At 46.8% G+C, this 25,165-nt stretch overlaps 1 protein-coding gene across 8 annotated transcripts; it reads left to right on the forward strand.

Moving 5' to 3' along the window:
• The first annotated feature begins 535 nt into the window (after positions 1 to 535).
• LOC103647127 (formin-like protein 5) lies at positions 536 to 24,623 on the forward strand. Of its 8 annotated transcripts, none has more exons than XM_035965368.1 (8): positions 536 to 845; positions 965 to 1,123; positions 2,951 to 3,198; positions 17,889 to 18,062; positions 18,159 to 18,315; positions 18,415 to 18,554; positions 18,645 to 18,680; positions 23,278 to 24,623. In XM_035965368.1, the coding sequence occupies exons 2-8, from the start codon at positions 985 to 987 to the stop codon at positions 24,154 to 24,156; spliced, it is 1,773 nt and encodes a 590-aa protein (XP_035821261.1). In that variant the 5' UTR covers positions 536 to 845; positions 965 to 984; the 3' UTR covers positions 24,157 to 24,623. The 8 variants fall into 8 exon arrangements, with proteins under 8 accessions (XP_035821261.1, XP_020404013.2, XP_035821258.1 ...); XM_020548424.2 differs by having other exon boundaries at positions 23,281 to 24,623; XM_035965365.1 differs by having other exon boundaries at positions 550 to 845; positions 920 to 1,123.
• The last annotated feature ends 542 nt before the right edge of the window (positions 24,624 to 25,165 follow it).

Here is a 25,165-nt window from a genome sequence, read left to right on the forward strand (position 1 = left end):
CATTTTACTGGAATATGGTAGCTAGTTTAGCTCGAGAGCTGGTTCGTTAACGAACTGAGCTATGATGTCAGCTCAGCTCGTGAAAAAATTCAAACGAGCTGATTCGAGTCGAGTCGAACTGACCATGAGCCAAATAAACCAGCGAGGCACTAGCATTTCGTCCGACACTAAAAAAGCCATGGGAGTAATAGCATCTGTTTTTTGATCGATTTTTTTAATTTCCACTCTTTGTTTAGAGGAATTATTGGATTACACACCAGGTTCAACTTCTAAAACTTTTTAGCCTAACCTAAATAAGGGAAAATATCCTATGCAATCATTTATCCTGGTGCAAGCATGCAATCAAGCGATCTGGTGCATCCGATCTAGATCTAATGATGACTGTTATTTTATATTTAACCCCTTCCACCTAAAACATAGTACCTATTTTATTTTTAACCCCTTCCATATGAAACCGTTAGATCTAGATTGGATGCTCTGGATAGTTTGATTGCACGTTTGCACCAAAATGAGTGATTGCACAGGATATGTCCTCCCTAAATAATCAGTTTTAGGGGAACTTCTTTAACATCCTTTCGTAAGACTACACCAAAACCAGCAGCACGCCGACACGCCGCCGCGCCGCGCCGCCATTCTCCCATCCGCCCCCGTGCCCCCGCCGCCCTTCCCTAACCTCGCCGCGGAAGACGTCGCGCCGTGCGTAGCTAGCAGTTCCCCGTCGCACGCGCGTCGGATAAGAATTGGTTTTGGCTCTTCGTCTCCCCCCATCCTTGGGTCCTTCCCCTCCCACTCCCTCTTCGCCTCGTCCGCGGCAGTAGGCTCAAGCTTAGGAACTCGCTACCGAGGTGTGCACCCCCAACTCCGAGTTCCAATCTCCTTGATTTTTTATTAGCAAAATTAGCTCGAGTTGCTTTCGCAGGATCATAAATTTCTCTAGGGATTTGGCATATCCGCGAGTGAGCAGAATTAGTTGGAGGCTTCGTGATGGCGGGCGCGAAGGCGGATGTAGACGCAGAAACAGGAGATGGCAGCGGGGTCGGCAGTGGCGGCGGCGGCCTCTTTAGCGAGCAGATGCTGATTGATAAGCTCAACAGGCTCAACAACTCAGCCACTAGCATTGAGAGTATCCTTTCTCCCGTGTCTACTTTCCTGCACGGCCGCTTGCAAATTTGGTAGCATAGGGTGTTGCTGTCTGTTTCCTCTTGATTAAGTCTAAAGCCCTAACTTGTAAATTGCAGTGTCTATGAGTAGAACTGGCTAGGAGATCTAAGTATAACCGTCTTGTTCTGTTATGCACAGTGCTTATCATGTTGTTAGTTTGGACGCACACACATATAAGAATTACAAATCAGCTTGTGCAGTGTATCAGTATTACAGTATGTTTCATATCACTCTACTTCCTGACAATTCTCTTGATTGTTGATTCTAGAGTCTTTCTTGTGTAGTACATTCGAGAAAGGCTCTAAGTTTAGCCATGTCGTTCTAACTTTTAAACTGGTTCGCAATTATACTATAGTGACTACTAATAGATGCAATGTGCAGTCTTAGGAGTTCATGTTATCATTTTCCATTTCACAAAGGGAACAGCCTCAAAATACAATGAAATCCATCTTTATTGGGAAATGGAAACCAAACATTGCCAATAATGGCAACAAAAAACAAAGACGTTTAGTCCCTAGAAAGTTGAGGCAGGCCTCGAAATCCAACAGGAGCCACCAATAAAGAGGATAACGAAGTAAAGAGAAAAGAGGCATTAATGATGGCAGTAACAGTAACAGTACTAACCTTAAGCCCTACTTTTGTAGTTTGAAGTAAAAGGTGAGTGCAGTATTAGCATGCCACGTGTTGCTCTATATGAATCGATAGAAAAGGAGAATCCTATGATTGTTTCAGTATCATTGTGCATGCTTCTGTGTGAGGAATCCATGCCATATGTTATATACAACTCCATCTGTATGCAAGTTGCTGTGATGAGATATACTGTGTCTGCATATATTGCTGTATGTCATACTAACCATTGGTACCCTTTAGAACAAAATAACCTCACCCCTCATTAACTTTCCATGCTTACACTCAACTTAATCTGGTATTCTGGTGTCCACTGTTGAAGTGTATAAGTGCATTGCCTACCTTTTTCTGAGAGCTTAAGCTTTTGAATTGAACAACTGGTCGGTGCATGTAATTTTACATGGTATCAAAACCATATATCCCTAGTTCGAATCCTGGTATAGGCAACAAGTCCTTCGCCCCCTTTATTCCACGTTTGCACATCTCAGGTGAGTGGGGGTGTTGAAGTATATGCATTGTTCAGTGTTCACCTCTTCCTGAGTGTTTATGCTTTGGGGTTGAACTGGTCGGTGCAGGCAACTTAACATCCACCACTAAATGACTAAATCATTAGTTTTAGTGGCCAATGCTGCTATTTCTATGGACCACTTTTAAGTGGGAGCCTAGATGGTAGAAACTTTAAAGTTTACAAACACAGAAACTTTAGTAACCTAGGAACTGTGTTTCCCCTTTTCTTCATGGTTGTGCTTTCAATTAGGAAGGTCTGGTGTAGTGGTGAGAGCTGCCTCATTGAGTTACTAGGTCGTGGGTTCAAAGGCCATATTTGCAAGGTGAAGGCTTGCCTCGGTTTATTCCTTCTTCAGACCGCACTTATGTGGGAGCCTCTGGCAACGGGTCTGCCCGTCGTGCTCTCAATTTTGTGGTGTGTGTGTGTGTGTATATATATATATCTTGTATGCTTTAAGTATGTCTTTCTACTATATAGTTTGATTTAATCTAGGTTCCTTGAATAATTGAATGACCATATAGTCTATTTATTTCCATACTTCCTGTTTGTTAATGATGTTAATTTTTTATCCAAATCCCATATTTTTTTACTTATGTAAGCTTGCATATAGAGATTGCATAGTGGTTCTTTTTACGTTCCTTAATTCTTATGCAGCACTTTCACAATGGTGCATTTTTCACCGCAAGAGGGCCAAAAGGGTTGTAGATACATGGGAAAAACAGTTTACTAGTTCAAGGGAGGAGAAGAAAATACCATTCCTCTATCTATCAAATGATATCCTGCAAAACAGTAAACGCAAGGGGGCAGACTATGTGGATGAGTTCTGGAGGGTTCTACCTAGATCCCTGAAGCATGTTTATGAAAATGGGGGAGAGGAAGGGAGGAAGCAGGTGGCGAGATTGGTAAATTTAATCTTTTTTCACTGTTACGTGATTAATTCTTTGCATTTGAGAAACAACTTTATTCTAGAATTGTCCTAGAACTTTTTCCAACAATGCAGGATGATCTGTACCATCATGCTACTATAGTACCATTGGATTAGTGACCATTCTTAGTTTATTTGTAGCAAACTCTTGGAGTCATATGCTTTTGCTGCTTTATGTTATGCAATCATCATTATTTCTCCCTTGGTACACTTATCTTGATTCCATATATTTGTTTGCTTTGATGTTTTTTGAGACATGATCATAATCATAGTTTTCTTATATCTTCGTCAATACTCTGTTAGGAATATTCCTAGACATAGCATTACTAGATTAATTATCAAATAACTGATGGAATTTAGATTAGTTACGAAATAACTGATGGAATTTAGATTAGTTAGAGCATCTCCAATAAGGGCCCTAAACAAGATTGTATTTTGAAATATAGGGCTTAGTGTGGGAAACCCTAACCCTAGCTCAGGGTTGGGAGTTATATTAGTAGACTCAGGTTATTGGGCCTAGCCCATTACACAAGGGTAAAAATGTAATTACAAGGGGCTAACCCCAAAACCCTAAATGGGTACTCTAACACCCGCAATCTCAACTCTATACTGTACAAATGTTGAGACTGGATCGAAAATTGGTGAATACACTCGACGGTAGCCCCTTGGTGATGTCGGCGAACTGCAACATGGTGGGGACACTGAAAACCTGAATGTCACCAACAACAACACGCTCGTGGACAAAGTGTAGGTCGCTCTCCACGTGCTTCGTGCGCTGATGCTGCACGAGATTGGTGGAGAGGTAGACTGCGCTGACGTTGTCGCAATAGACGAGGGTGGTACACTAGAGACAGCTGTGGAGCTCCTGGAGTAGCTGGCACAGCCAGGAGGCCTCTGCCACGCCGTTGGCCACAACACGATACTTGGTCTCTGCGCTGGAGCGGGAGACAATGAGCTGCAGCTTGGCGGCCTAGGAGACGAGGTTGGCGCCCAAGAACACGGTATATCCAGAAGTGGACCGACGTGTGTCGGTACATCCAGCCAAATCAGCATCGGTGTAGACCACAAGGTCCGACGTCGGGAGGGTCGGAGTAGAAGGCCGTGGTCGAGGGAGTCGCGGTGGTAGCATAGGATCTGCTTGAGAGCGGTGAGATGGGGCTCCCACAGGGTGTGTATGTGCATGCACACATGCTGGACGACGTAGGAGATGTCGGGCCTAGAGAAGGTTAGGTACTAGAGCGCACCGGTCAGGCTCTGGTAGGACGTTGCGTCAGCGACCGGGGGCCAGTCGTCCTCAGAGAGTTTCGCCTGAGTGTCAACAGGCGTGGAGCAGGGCTTGCAATCGGACATGCCAGCCCGCTCCAGGATGTTGATGGCGTAGTGGTGTTGGTGGAGGAAGAGACCATGAGGACGACGCTCGGTGGTGATGCCAAGGAAGTGGTGAAGAGGCCCCAGGTCCTTCATCGTGAACTCCTGTTGAAGGGCAACGATCGTACGCTGTAGAAGGTCGGCGGTGGATGTCGTGAGCACAGTGTCGTCGACGTAGAGCATGAGGTAGACGGTGTCGTCGCCGCGCCGGTAGATGAACATGGACGTGTCTGACTTGGCCTCGACGAAGCCGATGGAGGCCAAGTAGAAGGCGAAGCGATTGTACCATGCCCACGGTGCCTGCTTGAGGCCGTACAGGGAGCGGTTTAGCCGGCAGACCAGATCCGGCCAAGCGGCGTCGACGAAGCCAATGGGCTGGTTGCAGTAGACAATATTCGTCAGAGTGCCACGTAGGAAGGCATTCTTGAGATCGAGCTGATGGATTGCCCATTCCCGGGAGAGGGCAAGGGAGAGGACGGCTCGAACGGTGGCGGACTTGATGACGGGACCGAAGGACCCAACGGGCCTTGTATCGGTCGAGGGAGCCGTCCGAGGTTAGCTTGTGGCGAAAGAGCCAGTTGCCGGTGACCACGTTGGTGCCTGGTGTACGCAACACCAGGTCCTAGGTTGTAATACCCAACTTTGGAAAATCAAGAGAGGAATACAAGTTTATGTGTAATGCCTTCTCATTCTTAAGAATTATTAGGATACATGTTTAAAATAAATAATACCTCAATAAAATTTGCATCATGTTGAGGTTTTGTTTGTTTGTGCATAAAAAAAAATAAAATAATACTAATGAAAATATGATAATAATTTGAGAATTTAGATTTAACCCAAAAGTACAATTTAGGGAATTGGAAATAATACAGAGAAGAAGAAAGAGAGAGATATTATGAAAGACAAAATATATTTACAAGAAAATAAACCCATCCAATAATGGCATGTTCAAAACATACATTCAAATTTTAGTACAAATTCACCACAAGATTTGAATTCAAATTTTAGGTTTAAAATAAAAAGGAGAAACAAAACAGAAAATAAAAATTAAAAAAAGAACAAAAGCACTTGGGCTGAAACCTCCTTGGCCGGCCCACTCCCTTCTCCCACTCGCGACCTTGCGACCCTGGCCCGACTTTGTGCGAGTTGGCCTAGTTCGATGTGCCGACATGTGGATCCCACCTGGTCAGCCACCCTTTCCCTGCGTGGACTCTTTTCCTATCACCGGTACATGGGCCCGCCTCATCAGATTTACCTGGCTCGGCTAGTCGATCCGAGTTCTGCTCTGAATCACAACAAACCCACCGTATTCCTGGGCGATTCGCTCGGGTGTCGTCGATCCAAGCGTTCCGAACTCGTCCCATGACTCCCCAGGCCGCTGGCGGGTGGGTCCGCAATGGCAGCTTCATCCTCATCCTTACACCGTAGCAATCTCAAGCTATGATTTCGGAACTGCCTAACTAAATGTCAGCGGGGGTCAGTATTGCTCTAGGCTGGTTGTTGGGATTGGATATCTCGCTACGCCCGTGTATATATGTGCATCGACCGTGGCCGTGCTCCATTATCTGCCGCTAGAAACCAGCAACCGAGATGAGCGGTGAGCAAATGGGGGACCGCCGTGGTGTGGCCTGCTCGTCTGCTGGCTTTTGGACCTCGGGTTTCCACTCCGAGCGATCGCCGTAGCTCGTTGGTGGCGTGTGCCTTGTTGATTTGGGCGAAGATAACCGGATTCGCGTGTAATTGCTCGCCGGGCGCGTGTTTCCGCCGTTGTGCCGCCATTCACCGTGGTCAGAGAAAATCGCCTGCTTCTACACCGGTTCGTTACCCCTATCTCCTTTATTCGGTTCCTCGATTGATGTAGATCTCCTCCGATTTGAGTATCGTGCACCAGCGCTCCATTGGGTCGAGCTCGCCGGAGCCCACCACCGCGGGCGGTGTTCTTCGGCCGCGCCTGGCCACCGGGCGGGGGAAGAAGCACCGGGATCACCGATCTCAGAACCGACGGCCACGATTGAGCACTGAATATTCTCATCTGTGGCTAAATCTGAGCCCTTGGTATGGATCGGGTGATCCAGATTGAATCGCGTCTTCATAAAATCCGCACCGTTGATTCGGGGATCTGCGGTGGAGAATGCGTACCGGTTCGATTAAAACACGATCTAATCTGGACCGTCTGGGTTAGATCGGGCGGTTGAGACTTCACGATACCCCTTCACCGTGCGTTGTTTGCAAATAAACCCTTGCAGTTCTGAGTTATTAACCCGCCGTCCAACTCAGGGATTTCTGAGTCTGCGTAAATCTTGCGGGTTAGCCCCTGATCTTTTAAGAAAATAGCGCGCGGTCCAGAACACTTAGGATATTCAGAAAATAATAAAGAAATAGGTTTTTAGTATGAAAATAATTCTATAAACTGGTATAATTCATAGTTAATTCATTTTAACTCCAAATTAAGTCATTCCAGTTGCAATAATTTTCTATTAATATTGTGTATCACCTAGTACCTTTGTTTAGCCATGAAACTTGAATTAAAATTATTCATTTGGATTAATCTATTCTAAGCACTAAATAATTTCAGAAATTCATAACTTAATAACCATAGCTCCGAATTTAGTGGTTCTTGTTTCTGCGATCTCGTAGTGGCGCGTAGATCATTATTATGCAGTTTATCCTTATGTTTGGTGTGATGTTAATTTTGCCTATACCATGTTTGTCTGTATTGCTACGTTTAGCAGTGAGGTCACGTGTCATCTGAAGAGCAAGTTGGTACCTGGAATCTCAAGTCCCAGGCAAGTTGTGCCCTTGATCACTTCTTTTTACCCACTCATGTTCTAATTAATCATAATGATCTGCATAGGTTAATTTGATGGGACCCAATAGGTTACCCTAGTTTGTCTATCTTTATACCTTGTTTACCACTGAACTTTTTGGGTAGTACTTGCTAGTGCTTTATGTGGTTTTGGGTATGAAGATACATTATTCATGATCACACTTTTATTATCTGTTTATTATCACTGTTCATGATAAGATCATTATGTTAATTGGAACATGGAGAACCACCCGGGAAAACAGTGCTACCACAAGGGTTTAATGGGACGCCCTTGGCCGATTAATTAGGAAAGCTAGTGGAAGACTACCTTACCCGAAAGGGGCAAGGGCAGTAGGGGAGTGGTCAGTGTAGGGAGGCCCTCGGGAGGATTTTGCTGTGATGGCGGTCCTGCAAGGGATTCCTGGGAAGGCCCTCGGGAGGATTTTGCTGTGATGGCGGTCCTGCAAGGGATTCCTGGGGAGGCCCTCGGGAGGATTTTGCTGTGATGGCGGTCCTGCAAGGGATTCCTGCATTGGAGCTTCCTATAAACTGTAGCGGGTTTTCTGAAGCTAGTGGAACTTTGTAAAGGCCTCGTAGTGTTACCCTGCCTCGCCTCCTCGGTAGAGGTGTATGGGAAGTCGCGATCCCTTGGCAGATGGGTAACATGACTTGTGGGTAAAGATGCGCAACCTCTGCAGAGTGTAAAACTGGTATACTAGCCGTGCTCACGGTCATGAGCGGCTCGGACACTCACATGATTAACTTATGGAACTAAATTCAATTTGTCATATGCATTGCATCGCAGGTGATGTTGTTACTTCTGTTCTACTATTTAATTGGGTTGGTATTTACTTATACTTAGTAATTGCTAATAAAATTTTGACCAACTTTAAAAGCAATGCTCAGCTTCAACCATCTCCGTTGGTAAGCCTTACACTTCACATGAGCTCCCATCTTTGGCGAGTTCATTCACATTATTCTCCACAACTTGTTGAGCGATGAACGTATGTGAGCTCACTCTTGCTGTCTCACACCCCCCCACAGGTCAAGAGCAGGTACCACAGGATGAGGCGCAAGGAGGATGCTGCGATGAGTTCGTGAGAGATCTAGGTCGTCGTCTCCCAGTCAACTTTGGGTTGCTGGACTGTTGTCTCCTTATAATGTAATTATTTATTTTGTATAGAACTCCTATAGTAAAGTTGTGACATTCGATCCTGTGCCATGATTCATCATATGTGTGAGACTTGGTCCCAGCACACCTGGTGATTATGTTTACGCCCGGGTCTTGGTGCCCCGAAACCCGGGTGTGACAGAAGTGGTATCAGAGGAATGTTGACTGTAGGACGAAACCTAGATAGAACTGGACAACCAATACTTACTTACCTTTGCTACTCTGATTCTTTCTGAACTTTCCTTAAATCTTTTCTCATCTATTTCCGCTTTACTCTGATTACTCTTACCTTTTCTTTCTAAAGACAAATGTGGATTTCACACTTTGAAATCTTGTGCCTAAAGTGACCTTTAGGAATAGGAGACCTAATCTTAGGAGCAAAAACAAAACTATTTTTTTTATTATCTATTAACTTGAATGTTTGTTCTTATGATACTTGTCTGATTTGGATCTTTGATTGAGTGTGATGAGTTGTGGAGTAGTGTCCACAATTGCATCTACATATACTTAGGCATAAAAAAATATTTAAGATAACTAATCAAACTTAGATTATCTGTCATTAAAAATATATCTAGCTTAATAGATCCATCTCATTTTAAAAGAGTCCCTCTTATCTTAATAGATACATCTTATCTTGAAAAGATCTTATCTTATCCTAATAGATCTAACTGACCTCAAAAGATTCCACCTTATCTTTATGAATTCATCTTGCCCTAATAAGCACATTTATCCCACTCTAGAATAACAACCATAAACTAATCCAAAATTTATTTAGATCCTATAGTTATATCAATTTATTCCAGATCTGATCCAATCTAATAGGTTAATCTAACCTAACGAAGTCTAACCTAAGTTGAACTAACCTAAGGTCAGTCGCTTAACCAGTTAATAGTAAAATAAATGAGACCCTACTCTTGTAAACCTTGTTCTCCCCTCATGCACTTAAACCTAAAATTAGTGCAACTCAACCGTGAGCAAAAAAAGAGCTAACCCAGCCAATAGAGTTATGATGGATTGCATAATCTATCAACCCCTACATCAAACAAACTTTTGATCTACATCATGTAGTCTATCTCATCTATATCTATCCTAACCATATTCCCCCAACCCCGATGATATACACTAACCCCGAAACAAAGAAATCAAGACTGGAGAAGGAAAGATCGACATCGACAAGGAAGGATAAAATAGTCAAAGTGAATCTCGAGGTGAATCAAGACTTAAACATTATGGATAAAGTCTTTTCTTGCTATAACCTTTCTTACCCCAACCTGTCCAGCTTATATCCTACATAATAAGTGGCTAGATACCTTTACTCCCTTGATCATCCATTAAGGACTATTATTAAAAATAATAAAAAAAAACTTTGGACTCTTAATTTTGAACTAATGGGAAACTAAAAGCTAATTTACAAACCAATCCTTTTGTATCCTTTTTCTTACTAATCTCGAGGACGAGATTATTTTTAAGGGGGGTAGAATTTGTAATACCCAACTTTGGAAAATCAAGAGAGGAATACAAGTTTATGTGTAATGCCTTCTCATTCTTAAGAATTATTAGGATACATGTTTAAAATAAATAATACCTCAATAAAATTTGCATCATGTTGAGGTTTTGTTTGTTTGTGCATAAAAAAAAATAAAATAATACTAATGAAAATATGATAATAATTTGAGAATTTAGATTTAACCCAAAAGTACAATTTAGGGAATTGGAAATAATACAGAGAAGAAGAAAGAGAGAGATATTATGAAAGACAAAATATATTTACAAGAAAATAAACCCATCCAATAATGGCATGTTCAAAACATACATTCAAATTTTAGTACAAATTCACCACAAGATTTGAATTCAAATTTTAGGTTTAAAATAAAAAGGAGAAACAAAACAGGAAATAAAAATTAAAAAAAGAACAAAAGCACTTGGGCTGAAACCTCCTTGGCCGGCCCACTCCCTTCTCCCACTCGCGACCTTGCGACCCTGGCCCGACTTTGTGCGAGTTGGCCTAGTTCGATGTGCCGACATGTGGATCCCACCTGGTCAGCCACCCTTTCCCTGCGTGGACTCTTTTCCTATCACCGGTACATGGGCCCGCCTCATCAGATTTACCTGGCTCGGCTAGTCGATCCGAGTTCTGCTCTGAATCACAACAAACCCACCGTATTCCTGGGCGATTCGCTCGGGTGTCGTCGATCCAAGCGTTCCGAACTCGTCCCATGACTCCCCAGGCCGCTGGCGGGTGGGTCCGCAATGGCAGCTTCATCCTCATCCTTACACCGTAGCAATCTCAAGCTATGATTTCGGAACTGCCTAACTAAATGTCAGCGGGGGTCAGTATTGCTCTAGGCTGGTTGTTGGGATTGGATATCTCGCTACGCCCGTGTATATATGTGCATCGACCGTGGCCGTGCTCCATTATCTGCCGCTAGAAACCAGCAACCGAGATGAGCGGTGAGCAAATGGGGGACCGCCGTGGTGTGGCCTGCTCGTCTGCTGGCTTTTGGACCTCGGGTTTCCACTCCGAGCGATCGCCGTAGCTCGTTGGTGGCGTGTGCCTTGTTGATTTGGGCGAAGATAACCGGATTCGCGTGTAATTGCTCGCCGGGCGCGTGTTTCCGCCGTTGTGCCGCCATTCACCGTGGTCAGAGAAAATCGCCTGCTTCTACACCGGTTCGTTACCCCTATCTCCTTTATTCGGTTCCTCGATTGATGTAGATCTCCTCCGATTTGAGTATCGTGCACCAGCGCTCCATTGGGTCGAGCTCGCCGGAGCCCACCACCGCGGGCGGTGTTCTTCGGCCGCGCCTGGCCACCGGGCGGGGGAAGAAGCACCGGGATCACCGATCTCAGAACCGACGGCCACGATTGAGCACTGAATATTCTCATCTGTGGCTAAATCTGAGCCCTTGGTATGGATCGGGTGATCCAGATTGAATCGCGTCTTCATAAAATCCGCACCGTTGATTCGGGGATCTGCGGTGGAGAATGCGTACCGGTTCGATTAAAACACGATCTAATCTGGACCGTCTGGGTTAGATCGGGCGGTTGAGACTTCACGATACCCCTTCACCGTGCGTTGTTTGCAAATAAACCCTTGCAGTTCTGAGTTATTAACCCGCCGTCCAACTCAGGGATTTCTGAGTCTGCGTAAATCTTGCGGGTTAGCCCCTGATCTTTTAAGAAAATAGCGCGCGGTCCAGAACACTTAGGATATTCAGAAAATAATAAAGAAATAGGTTTTTAGTATGAAAATAATTCTATAAACTGGTATAATTCATAGTTAATTCATTTTAACTCCAAATTAAGTCATTCCAGTTGCAATAATTTTCTATTAATATTGTGTATCACCTAGTACCTTTGTTTAGCCATGAAACTTGAATTAAAATTATTCATTTGGATTAATCTATTCTAAGCACTAAATAATTTCAGAAATTCATAACTTAATAACCATAGCTCCGAATTTAGTGGTTCTTGTTTCTGCGATCTCGTAGTGGCGCGTAGATCATTATTATGCAGTTTATCCTTATGTTTGGTGTGATGTTAATTTTGCCTATACCATGTTTGTCTGTATTGCTACGTTTAGCAGTGAGGTCACGTGTCATCTGAAGAGCAAGTTGGTACCTGGAATCTCAAGTCCCAGGCAAGTTGTGCCCTTGATCACTTCTTTTTACCCACTCATGTTCTAATTAATCATAATGATCTGCATAGGTTAATTTGATGGGACCCAATAGGTTACCCTAGTTTGTCTATCTTTATACCTTGTTTACCACTGAACTTTTTGGGTAGTACTTGCTAGTGCTTTATGTAGTTTTGGGTATGAAGATACATTATTCATGATCACACTTTTATTATCTGTTTATTATCACTGTTCATGATAAGATCATTATGTTAATTGGAACATGGAGAACCACCCGGGAAAACAGTGCTACCACAAGGGTTTAATGGGACGCCCTTGGCCGATTAATTAGGAAAGCTAGTGGAAGACTACCTTACCCGAAAGGGGCAAGGGCAGTAGGGGAGTGGTCAGTGTAGGGAGGCCCTCGGGAGGATTTTGCTGTGATGGCGGTCCTGCAAGGGATTCCTGGGAAGGCCCTCGGGAGGATTTTGCTGTGATGGCGGTCCTGCAAGGGATTCCTGGGGAGGCCCTCGGGAGGATTTTGCTGTGATGGCGGTCCTGCAAGGGATTCCTGCATTGGAGCTTCCTATAAACTGTAGCGGGTTTTCTGAAGCTAGTGGAACTTTGTAAAGGCCTCGTAGTGTTACCCTGCCTCGCCTCCTCGGTAGAGGTGTATGGGAAGTCGCGATCCCTTGGCAGATGGGTAACATGACTTGTGGGTAAAGATGCGCAACCTCTGCAGAGTGTAAAACTGGTATACTAGCCGTGCTCACGGTCATGAGCGGCTCGGACACTCACATGATTAACTTATGGAACTAAATTCAATTTGTCATATGCATTGCATCGCAGGTGATGTTGTTACTTCTGTTCTACTATTTAATTGGGTTGGTATTTACTTATACTTAGTAATTGCTAATAAAATTTTGACCAACTTTAAAAGCAATGCTCAGCTTCAACCATCTCCGTTGGTAAGCCTTACACTTCACATGAGCTCCCATCTTTGGCGAGTTCATTCACATTATTCTCCACAACTTGTTGAGCGATGAACGTATGTGAGCTCACTCTTGCTGTCTCACACCCCCCCACAGGTCAAGAGCAGGTACCACAGGATGAGGCGCAAGGAGGATGCTGCGATGAGTTCGTGAGAGATCTAGGTCGTCGTCTCCCAGTCAACTTTGGGTTGCTGGACTGTTGTCTCCTTATAATGTAATTATTTATTTTGTATAGAACTCCTATAGTAAAGTTGTGACATTCGATCCTGTGCCATGATTCATCATATGTGTGAGACTTGGTCCCAGCACACCTGGTGATTATGTTTACGCCCGGGTCTTGGTGCCCCGAAACCCGGGTGTGACATAGGTGTGGTTGGCCAGCAGAGCCGCGTACTCCTCCATAGCGTGGCGTCAATGGGGGTCGGCGAGGGCGACACAAACGGAGGAGGGAACCGGGGAGGCATCCGGAGGAGTGATAGTCGTGTCGTTCGCCAGGATCAGCTGGTCGACGGGGCGGAGAACGTTGGCTGCGCCGGCGAGTCACCATCTGGTGGACGTGCCCGGGGTCGCGGTGGATGGCGACCGGGTGGCATGCTAGAGGCTCGGTGTGGGCCGACGTGTCATCAGGAGCCGAGGGAGGGGCCAACTCTCGGCGGTGGTAGACGAGGGCAGGGACAGCGAAGCGAGCCGTGTACGTCGACAGTGTCGGTTCGGGGGGGGGGGGTGATGGAGGGGCCTGCCCGCGGTGGTGGTAGATGAGAGCGGGGTCGGCGAAGCGGGCCACGCTCGTCGATGGAGCCACACATGACGCAGGAGGGGTCGACAGGGCCGCGCGTTGTGCATGCGGGGTCGACGGTGCCGCACGTGGCACGGGTAACGGCGCAAGGCGAGGTGTCTGGGTCGCATGTGGTGCGGGTTGAGGCACGAGCGGTGGCGTCTGAGCCTAGGGAGAAGCAGGTGGGAGCGACCAAGGTGGAGGGGGAACCGGATCAGACTCAAGAAGAGAGTCGAGATCGGTGGGTGGGGAGGAGCCAGCAAGGGGAAACACATCTTCTTCGAAAATGACGTGATGAGAGATGAGTATGCGGTGGGTGGCGAGGTCAAGACATCGATACCCCTTATGTTCAGGGGAGTAACCGAGGAAAAGGCAGCGAGTGGAGCAAGGAGATAGCTTATGGCGAGCGGTGGCGGAAGTGTTGGGGTAGCAGGCATAGCCAAAGACACGAAGGTGGTCGTAGGAGGGGGCTGTGCCATACAGTGCGAAGTGGGGAGTGGAATGGTTCACCGCCTTCGAGGGAAGGCGGTTGAGAAGATGTGTAGCTGTGTTCAGGGCCTCTGCCCAGTAGCTAGCAGACACCAGAAAGAGAAGGCAACAAATCATGTTGGTCAGTTGGTGGTGATGCGAATGATGCGTTCTAACCGACCGTTCTGGGAAGAGGTGTAAGGGCACGAGAGACGTAACTGAACGACGTGGGCGAGGAAGAAGGAGCGAGAGGTGTTGTTGTCGAACTCGCGACTGTTATCACACTGAAGGGCACGAACCGGGCGACGAAACTGGGTGGAGACCCAGACGAAGAAGTGAGTGAGGGTGGCGAACGTGTTGGACTTCAGTCGAAGGGGAAAAGTCCAAAGAAAGTGAGAAAAATCATCCAAAATCACCAAGTAGTATGTATATCTAGAAAGACTGAGTACAGGGGAAGTCCAGGGATCACAATGAACTAGATCAAAAGCTTGCTCAGCTCTAGAAGAAGTAGGAAATGGGAGATGAGTATGTCGGCTTAGCTGACAAGCATAACATAGGCCCTCAGAATGTCCCCTACTACATGAAATATCTAAACTACTGGTGAGCTTGGTCATGACGTCAGGTCCTAGATGGCCGAGATGACGATGCCAAGTAGTGTAGGAGGTGGTGGAGACTAGGACAGGTGGGGAGTATGTGCCGGTGGAGGAAGGCCGAAGTGTGTAGAGGGGCCTCGAGCTATCACACCAGGCGAGGGGGGTCCTGGTGGCCAGATCCTTCACAGAGAAACCAAAAGGGTCAAATTCAATGGGAGAAGAATTGTCGGTGGTGAACCGACAGACGGGAAAAAGGTTGTGAGTAATGTGATGAGCTACGAGAATGTCGTTGAGATAGAATAGTTCGAGGAGAACCGAGGCACCTACTGAGGTGACTGGCAGAGTGGAACCGTTTCCAACAACGATCGAGGAGGGATGGGGGTGGGAGGAGTGGGATAGCGTGCTTGTGTTGGAGGTGGTGTGGTAAGACGCACCAGAGTCGACCACCCAGTCGGACGAGGGTGGTGTCATCGCCATGGTGCTGAAGGCGGTGGCGAGGGTGGCTGGGTCCCACCCTCGAGCCAGCGGGGACCAAGGTGTCGGGGTGCGGGTCCCCAGAGGCGGGATCTGGGGCGGAGTCGGAGGCAAAGTCATCGGGGGCATGCCGTAGGGAGGTGCAGTCAGGAGGGTCGGCGCAGGAGGGCGGGCGACACTCAGAGCCTGGCCCAGCCACATGGCGATGGTCTTGGTCCAGGGGTTGTAGAATGATGACCATGCCTGGTCGCCACCTTGGTCGGAGGGACCACACCGAGTGGAGCCACCGTTCCCACGGTCGCCCTTGCGGGAATGACGACCTTGGCGTTGGAAGCCGGACGAGGGGCCGCAGGGTGGCGGGTGGAGTTCGGGTGGCAACCCCAATTGACGGAGGCCGAGGGGCCGGGCCCCCTGAGCGGGCCTGACTGTCGGTAGGAGCATTGTAGAGGGCCGGCGCCGGAGGAGGGGCCTCAGTCTCCAAGGTGGGCTCATCGAGGAGAAGCTTGTTGCGGACGACGTAGAAGGTGGGGAAGGGTACAATTCTCTTAATGAGAGCCTTCAGGTGGCTGTAGCGGGGACTGAGGCCACACATAAGGTTCAACACCAGGGTACGGTCGGCGATGGGCTCGCCGAGGTCGCGGAGAGAGTTCACCATGCCCTTCATTTAGCGGTAGTATTTTCCCACGGAGAGTATCCCCCTGAGAGAACTAGTGAAACTGGGCATCGAGGTGGAGTGCCTGAGGCCCGAGCCTCCCGGTTCCCGAGGAACTGTCCCTCGAGAGCGAGCCACGCCTGTCAAGCAGTGTCCGCCTGGTCGCGGATGATGTCGTGTAGCTCAATGGTGATGGTGCCCTAGAGCCATGAGAGATCCACACTATCCATCAGGTATCACGATGGAGACGACGGGGCGACGAGGTTGTTGAGGACATGGTCGGCGAGAGCGTACCGCCGAAGCGTGAGGAGGACCTGACCCCGCCAACGAGGGTAGTTGGAGGACGTCGGGTCCAACACAACGGACACGAGGGACCGAATGTTGTGCATTCCGGCGGCTTGAGCGTGGAGAGCGACGATGTGGTCGACGTCGAGTCCAGAGGCGAGGGGGCCTCAAGAGTGATCGGAGGAGCTTCATGGGTGACCGGAGGATGGCCGAGGATGAGGTGCTGCACGGTGGCCATCTGGGCGTTAGGGCAGCGCCCATGGCACGCTCGTGCTCCAAGGCGAGGGACGCGGCGCGCTCGCGCTCCTGCGAGGCAGCCACGACGCCCTGGATGGTGGCGACCAACTGGGAGTCGGTGGCGGGCGCCGTGGAGGACGCGACGACATCGGTCCAGGCGGGTGCGGCGAGGGCGGGGAAGCCCGGCGGGGAGCCTCGGCGTCGTCGATACGCTGTGACGGTTGTAGGAGGTGCGTCGGGGAGGGGCCCGAGGCCGGCGATGTAGGGGGGCCCTCCAACAGCGAGCTCGTTGTGGGGGCCGAGGGGGAGGATGACGACCAGGGAGGGGCCGACACTCAGGGGGCGGCCAGGAGACCGACGAAGAGGCGCTAGTCGGAGGACAGGGAGGGGCCGGTTCCCAGGGGGCGACTAGGCTAGCCGCAGCGAGGAGGCCGCTAGGGCGGCGACTTGAGGGGGATCCGTGGCCAGGTCTGTGGCAGGCTAGCGGCGGCGGCCGTGCCTGGGCCGGTCTGTGGCCGTGCCTGGGCCACTTTTGGTGGTCGCGCCGGTGGGGGATTGGGGGAGGGCCGCCATGCGCCGAGGAGCAGGGGCATGCCGCAGGGAGGGGAGGCCGGCGACCGGAGCAGAAGAAGCCGACAGCGGCTGGGGTGGGGGCGGCGGCTGAATGAAGCAGCCGACGATTGGGGTGGGAGGGAGGGGAGAGAAAAGTGGGAAGAAACTAATCTAGCTCTATATCATGTGGGAAACCCTAACCCTAGCTCAGGGTTGGGAGTTATATTAATAGACTCAGGTTATTGGGCCTGGCCCATTATACAGGAGTAAAACTGTAATTACAAGGGGCTAACCCCAAAACCCTAAACGGGTACTCTAACACTTAGGGCCATAATACACCCTCCAGCAGCGGGTCTATTTCATTAAAATTCATCAAACGATTATAGGGTCTGACCTCTCGGCTACTAAATATAGCACCCCATATATTCGAGCCCTATTCTTATTTCTTCTTAATCTACAACTATTTATTTCCTAATAACATAATTTATTTCTTAAATAGCATTATTCGAGTCCTAACTGTTGGAGTAAAACTTTCTTTTGTGTCCCTAAACATTTTAAATGTGGTCCTAATTCAATTTTTAGGGCTCTTATTTTAGAACTCCTTGTTGGAGATGCTCTTATGGAATAACTGATGGAATTTCAATATAAGCTAATTGTTATTCTTTTTTGGAACCACAGATATTAATCTGGGACCAACGTAAAGTTTTTGGGACTCGTATTGGAAGTATGAAAAATAGCATTCTTGGTGACAACCCTCCTATATTGGATAACAATGTGAATAGTTTAAATCCTAGCTCTAATCCCACTTCAAATTCCAAAGCTGCACGGAAGGATTCTGGTACAGTAGTAAAAGTAAGTTGCTTATTATCTTGGGTGGATGTGCCTAGTGCCTTCTGACACATTGAATTGGATATGAGAGCACCACCTTATTGTTGACTTTTACTGTAGAAACTCACTGTTGGCGGGATGCCTGAAAAGATTGTGTCTGCATACCAATCAGTGTTTGATCAACATTTTGATGAAGACACAGCTCTAAACAAATGTAAGAGTACTGTGGGCCTTTTGGAGAGAATAAATAAAGATATTAACGATGCTAGCATCAACGGTAATGATTTTGCTTGATCAAAGTTGTGATCTTCTGTTGAAGAAAGTTGACTACATTCTGATGTGTTCTGCCATTTTTTCCTCTTTGTTTCTTCATAAGGTAATCAGCCAGCATCATCATTGATCTCTGACCTTCAAGAGCAGGAAATGACCTTAAAACAGTGCATCGAACAACTTGAAAGTGCAGGTAGGGTGAGGATATCCCTGATCAATCAATTGAAAGAAGCTCTCAGCGAACAGGTTTTGAGGCTTTTCATTATCTTCCAACATTCCATCTCAATTACATGCCTTGTGTTACTTAGAACTACATGTTTTTCTTCTTTATAACAGGAGTCGAAGTCAATAATTCTCCGTGATCAATTGCAAGTAAGATTTTTTCTTTATTTTATTGCATGTTGTTGTCCTTTTCATCTGCTGTTATTCCTTGCAATATCACATCCTCATTGAAAGAAACACAACACCGGGATATTAAATTGCTTGCCTTGGCCTCTAGGGTCGATGGGGCTGTATATTTTTATAGGAAGGAACCGCCTATTACAAGAGGAATCCTACTCGGTTACAACATGTAACCTGAGTCTCTCGCTCTAAATGAATTGGACACATGTGATCTAATTCTGTTTTATCTCTAACCTCTAATCCGAGTCGGTTTCTAATCTTGCCCAAGAGGATCCTGGACAACTAAGGCCGCAACCTATGTATAGCATATTCTAACATCCCCTTCAATCATAACTTGCACAAGTTAAGATTGTCTCTTAATGAAGCCAACTTTTGCATACCCAACGTCTTAGTAAAGCCATATGAAACTTGGTCCTTTTTAGATATAACTCTGACCTTCAAAAGTGCTTTAACTATTCTTTCTCCCACAAAATGAAAATTTATCATTCAATCTCAACATGTTACTTAGTCATGAAACTTTGTATTTGCTGTAAGATAGGTAGCTTCAATGTTATCGCACATTCACACTAGATCCTTGTAGCAGGAGGACAAGGAAACTTTAGTTTTTGTAAAAGTGGCTGGACCCACATCAACTCTGTTGTGACATTAGCTATGGCTTTATATTCAACTTAAGTGCTTGATCTGGAAACTGTGTGTTGCTTGCGAGCACTCCAAATACCAGATTTCTACCAAGATATACTGTAAAGCCTCCCATTGAGCACCTATTATCTATGTCACCTGTCCAATCTGTAAAAGAGAAGACACTCCCAAGCATGGAGGGAGACTTCACAATTTTGAGACCATATCCAAGAGTGAACCTGACATATATGAGAATTCTCTTCACTGCAGTCCAATGATCAGTAGTGGGTGCATGCAAGAATTGACACACCTTATTGATTAAAAAACTCAAGTCGGGTCGTGTTAATTAAATACTGTAAGGCGCCAACATGCTTCTGAACCTTGTTGCATCATCTGACTCTAGTAGTTCACCTTCACCAGTTCTTAACTTTTTTGAAGTACTGAGCGGAGATGCAGTAGGCTTGAGATCCATAATTTCAACTCTAGCAAGCAAATTTGAAGCATACTTAGTCTAAGACAAGTGAATACCATCACCAGTTTTCTATACCTCAATTCCAAGGAAGTAATGGAGCTGCTATATGTCCTTTAATGCAAACTGCGAACTCAAATCTCGAAGCATAACATCAATAGCATCCCGTGAAGAGCTAGCAACTATAATGCTATCAATGTAGAGCAAGAGATTTGTTGAGACACTTCCCTTGCTATAAAAGAACAAAGAAGTGTCCACCTTTGAAGCTTGAAAACCTAGATGCAACAATTTATCACTGAGTTGAGAATACCAGGCCCTTGGAGTTTGCTTTAGACCATACATAACTTTGGCCAACTTACACACATGATTGTGCTGTGATGTACTATCAAGGATAGAATGATTCTGATAGTAGCTACTATGACCAATGATTGAATGTCTACTCATAATCTATGCATATTGCTGCTTAAAACCCTTCCCCACTAGCCTGGCTTTATATCTGTCTAGCGTTCCATCCACCTTCCGTTTGGTTCTATATTTCCATTTGCAGTCGATAACATTCTTAGCTCATCAACTCTTAGCCTCATCAACAGGAACTAGATGTCAAGTGTTATTTTTATCAATGCATCAAATTCAACATTTCATGGCATTCTTTCTGTAAAGTTGTGTATGGCTAAGGATTGATGATTAGAATGAAGGTAGAGGCTACACATATATAGGCTAGGATCACATGGTTTATAGAAACACCCAATCACAAATCGATCCTCGCCTAATCAACTCATACACCCTTCCTAATCAGGTGATATTGCCTTCCTAATCTTGGCTGGCCTGCATGTGAAACGGATCATGTGGCTGGGCCTATTATAGCCTACCAAAATTGACTAACACGCCCCTGCAGTCTGATCGTTGGTGGAACAAACGTTTAGACTGATCCTGAACTCTGTGAAGATGGAAGACGAAAGACCCTTGGTGAATATGTTGGCGTACTATGAAGATGTTGGGATGCGCAGTATGCGAACATCACCTCAAGCAACTCTTTCCCACACGAAGTGAAGATCGATCTCGATATGTTGGTGCGCTGATGCTGAATTGGGTTGGAGGACATGTAGATCGCGTTGATGTTGTCACAGAAGACCACAATGGCGCGACATAGAGGTGATTGCAACTCGGTAAGGAGCTAACACAACCAGGATGCCTTGGTGACTGCGTTGGTAAAAACACGACATTCTGTTTCAACATTGGAGCGGAAAACTGTGTTCTGATGCTTGGACGACCATGAGATGAGATTGTCACCAAGGAATACTTCATAGCCTGAGGTAGACTTGCGGGTGTCGGGGCATTCGACCCAGTCTGCATCAGAATACACCACTAACTCATCTTGGCACTGGCACGGATGAATCATCAACCCCAAATGCAGGGTGCCCTGAATATAACGAAGAATGCGCTTCAGGGCAGCCAAATGGGTTTATCGAGGATTATGGATGTGAAGACAAATTTGCTGAACCGCATATGCAAGGTCAGGTCGAGTGAAGATCAGATACTGCAATGCGCCTGCTAGAGTCCAGAAATACGAGGCATCCTGTACGCCAAGCTGAGATGTTCAGACATCTCGGTTTAGCTGAGACGACGACGATAGGGTGGTGTAGATGATGCCGTCACCGAAGTTTGCGAAGTACCGACATCACTCTACCTCTTTCTGGCTTGGACCCGACAATTGCTGCAGGAAGGGTACTGGATGGAGTCGTTGGCCTAGTGCTTGACGATGCGTTAGAGCGCGATGCCCAAGGCATACTGCGAGTCTAGCGAGACCGCGTGGCCTGGGCAACCTTGTCAAGCAAGAGATCTTCCCGTTGTTCTGCCTCACGAGCCAATGCTATGGCATTTGCCAAATCTCGGGGGCGATTCGACAGACCTCGACCGATAGGGTGGGGGATAACCCGGTGGTAAAGAGCTCGATCTGATCTTGGCGAGACACTCTTGGTGCGCGTGCGAGGTCCGATAGGGTGGGGGATAACCCGGTGGTAAAGAGCTCGATCTGATCTTGACGAGACACTCTTGGTGCGCGTGCAAAAGTCTTTGAAATTCCCTTTTGTTTCAATTTGGCCAAATCACCCAGCGGACTAGACGTTGAATGGCGCGTGAAGCGCTGCAAGGTGTCATAAAACTCTAGCCATGAAATGAATCGATATTTAGTTTCCCAGTTGTCCAAAACCTCCTACGCATCTCCACGCAGGTGCATGCCCGCCATCTCAACCCACTCCTCTCGAGTAACATCATGCAAGCGGCCATACCTCTCGCATTGGTGGAGCCAGAGCAGAGGGTCCTCCAAACCATCGAACAGAGACAAGTCGTAACGAGGTGCGTGCGGCAACCCACGACGACCGTCCCGCTCACCGCCGCTCGCTTCGGTGCCTCTTCCCTCTAGGTGTCCCTGTGGCGGAGGACGCATTTGGCCGTTCGCCCCTGACGCAGAGCCTCCCGCCTGCTGGACCAAATTGGCGAGCTTGGCCATGGTGGACTGGATGTCCTTCACGGCAACTGCCAATTGCGTCACCGAAGTCTCCAAACTCCCAGCATGATCTTCAGTGGAAGCCGTAGGAGAGGACTCGCCCGAATCTGATACCAGTTGATATGGGTGTTCCCGGGTGTAGGAGCGAGTTCCAGGCCGCAGCCCAGATCAGGATGGCTAGGGCAGCATGGGAAGAACTCGCTGGCGACCTATGGTAGCGGTTGACGGAACCACCGTCCGTTTATCGTCGGCAACGCCTGAGACTGGAATTTGTGGAACAATAAATCATCACTTTTCTCTTCTTCCTCTTCTTTTATTCAAATCCGTTCTCCTAAACATAGAAACTATCCAGCAGTATAATGCTCAATAAGGTAACTAATACTACCGTTACATGAAGGATTATTTGCTAAGTACCAAAATAGCCACAACCAATCAGCTTTCCATATCTCTATGTTTCCTAAAATACACTCTATTCGGCTGGGCCATATCACCGTCCGACACAATTGGTTGTTCGATTGCGTCTGGATCAATATTGACTAAGAAGGGATTTAATCCCCTCCAATCTCCTTTGATCTAGACGCAACTGAACAGAACCTTGAACTGCTTTTTAGTTCCAGCTACAACCAGCTTCCAACTATGTATTTGAAAACCCTCCACCTAGACTGCTTCCCTAGCAAGCTAGCACCTTGATAATTCCTGTCTGATTTGTAGTCTTGACATTCACCTGGCGTACAGGTTTGTAGTCTTGACATTCACCCAGTCTGGCTTTTGAATTCCTGTCTGATTTCGAAACGGAAAGTTCTGCGCCAGGTTATGGAGCCAGCATGTTTTATTGCCTGTCCTTGCTGAAATTATATATGAGCTCACAGAGTCACAGTTAACTTTCTTTAATATTGGTAGATATATCACTATTTTTTATATCAGTATGTTTTATGCAACTGTAGTCATGCTAATCTCTGATTTAATTATCAAAGCAGGTCGCTCGAGCAGAGGCTGAACATGCCATTCAACTTAGACAACAACTGGGTCGTGTTCTTGTCACGAACGATACACAATCTACTTCTAGTCCGCTCATGATTACTCCACCAGATCAAACAGCAGCTATGATGCACGGTTCGGGAGTAAGATCGACACCTCCCCATTCACAACCACTGAACCCTGCAGTGTCACTTCCCCCTACAGTCAGTGCAGTGGGTGATGAGTCCAAGAGAACGGCAGCAGCTATGGCAGATAAGCTTGCATCTTTGTCAGCTCCTGTGCAGGTGCTGACCTCCATTCTCTCATCTTTTGCCGCTGAGCAAGCTGCTTCCATAAACGGCGGATCACCTTCTGGAGAACTCTCTGGAGTACCACCAGGTTTCCATATTGATAAGAGGCCTAGGCTGGAGAAAACAGGGCAGGCCGAGGCGGGCGCTCCTCCCTTTTTTGGGCAAGCGTCACAGGTGCAACAACAGGTTGGAGCAGTGCCTACTTCTTTTGGAGGCACACATCCACCAACTCCAGGCCCATTCCCACCCCCTCCACCGCCATTGCCACCTCTATTGCCACCGCTCATGCAACAGTTTGGTCAAAATACTGGAGGAATGATGGGAATGCGAGGACCTTTCGGGATGATGGCTGGCTCTATGCCACCTCCGCCTCCATTGTCCAACATTCTGCCGGCAGGTTTTCCGGGACTAAGTGGACCACCTCCTCCACCTCCACTTCCACCAGCTCAGAGCCAGCCCCAGCAGCAGCAGACCTCTCAGGCGCCACAGCAATCACCAACATCAGCTGGATTCTTTCAATCATCAGGCATGGGGTTCTTTCCTCCTGTGCAGGTGCAGCAATCTCAGCCTGCCCAACGACAGTGATTCAACTGTGTCTATTTGCACTCATGGGCTTAAAGGCAGCACCTTGCATTAACTTTGTGCATTAAACAATATCTCACCGAGTATTGAGCCTAAACGTTGGCTGGTCCTGCAAGCGAGGCACGGCCAATGACGACGGATTAGAAAGATTGTAGAATAGGCATGCACGTTGTAGAACTATCCCCTTTTTTGTCCGAGTAGTTTTAACTCTTCCTGGTTATGTGAAGTTGCTAGACTTCGTTTGTTTTTGATCCAGTCTGCATTGATCACCCGAAGCAAAAGAAAACGACTTTGGAAAACTGGGGCTGAAATTGGGACTTCGCCAACTGACAGGACAGTTTTATGGCTGAAACAGTTGTAGAACTTACTGGTCTTAGTCTCATAGATATGATGTGAACTGCATATTTGGCATGCTGTTTAAATCTGTGGATTATTATTATCATCATACCACCTTTTCTGGGTTTGAAACTGCAGAATTCTTTCACCTGGTTCTTACACAAGGGCTAGTTTGGACAAGGAATCGTGATCTGGAAAAGTTGAAATGCATCAAGTTGGCGTCTGTGCATATGATTCCAGACACCATCTATTGAGGCTTATTGAGGCTCAGTTTGGTTTCATTAGTTCTAGGACTAAACTTTAGCCCATACTCTGTTGGGTTGTAGCGACTAATTAGATTCTGAACACTACACAAAGACTGAAATGCCCTTGCCAGTAACCGTTTAGCTCATGTGTACAAAAACTGGGCAGGACCGTGTATAATCTACACAAAAACTGGGTAGTACGTTTACACAAATACTGAACATTGCAAACATTATAATATGTTGAAAATGTTACACACAACCGGTCCAAAAATACTTGTTCAAATGCAAGAAGCAGTACATTTTTGTAATATTTATTACACACAATAAACATTACAGTCTATTGAACAAGCCATCAGCTATCCAATCACGAAATTGATTCATATTTCGATCTTCTTCACCTTGTATAGAACCTGCTACTTGTTCTTGTGTAC

Source organism: Zea mays, chromosome 2 (genome assembly GCF_902167145.1).
Source record: "Zea mays cultivar B73 chromosome 2, Zm-B73-REFERENCE-NAM-5.0, whole genome shotgun sequence".
In the NCBI taxonomy this organism is placed as follows: Eukaryota; Viridiplantae; Streptophyta; class Magnoliopsida; order Poales; family Poaceae; genus Zea; species Zea mays.

What these genes read in the sequence shown, in the direction of transcription:
- LOC103647127 (XM_035965368.1), top strand. Translation starts at nt 985, where the DNA reads ATGGCGGGCGCGAAGGCGGATGTAGACGCAGAAACAGGAGATGGCAGC. An exon ending in ATTCTGGTACAGTAGTAAAA is followed by an intron (nt 18,063 to 18,158) that starts GTAAGTTGCTTA and finishes CTTTTACTGTAG; the next exon opens with AAACTCACTGTTGGCGGGAT. An exon ending in AAGAAGCTCTCAGCGAACAG is followed by an intron (nt 18,555 to 18,644) that starts GTTTTGAGGCTT and finishes TCTTTATAACAG; the next exon opens with GAGTCGAAGTCAATAATTCT.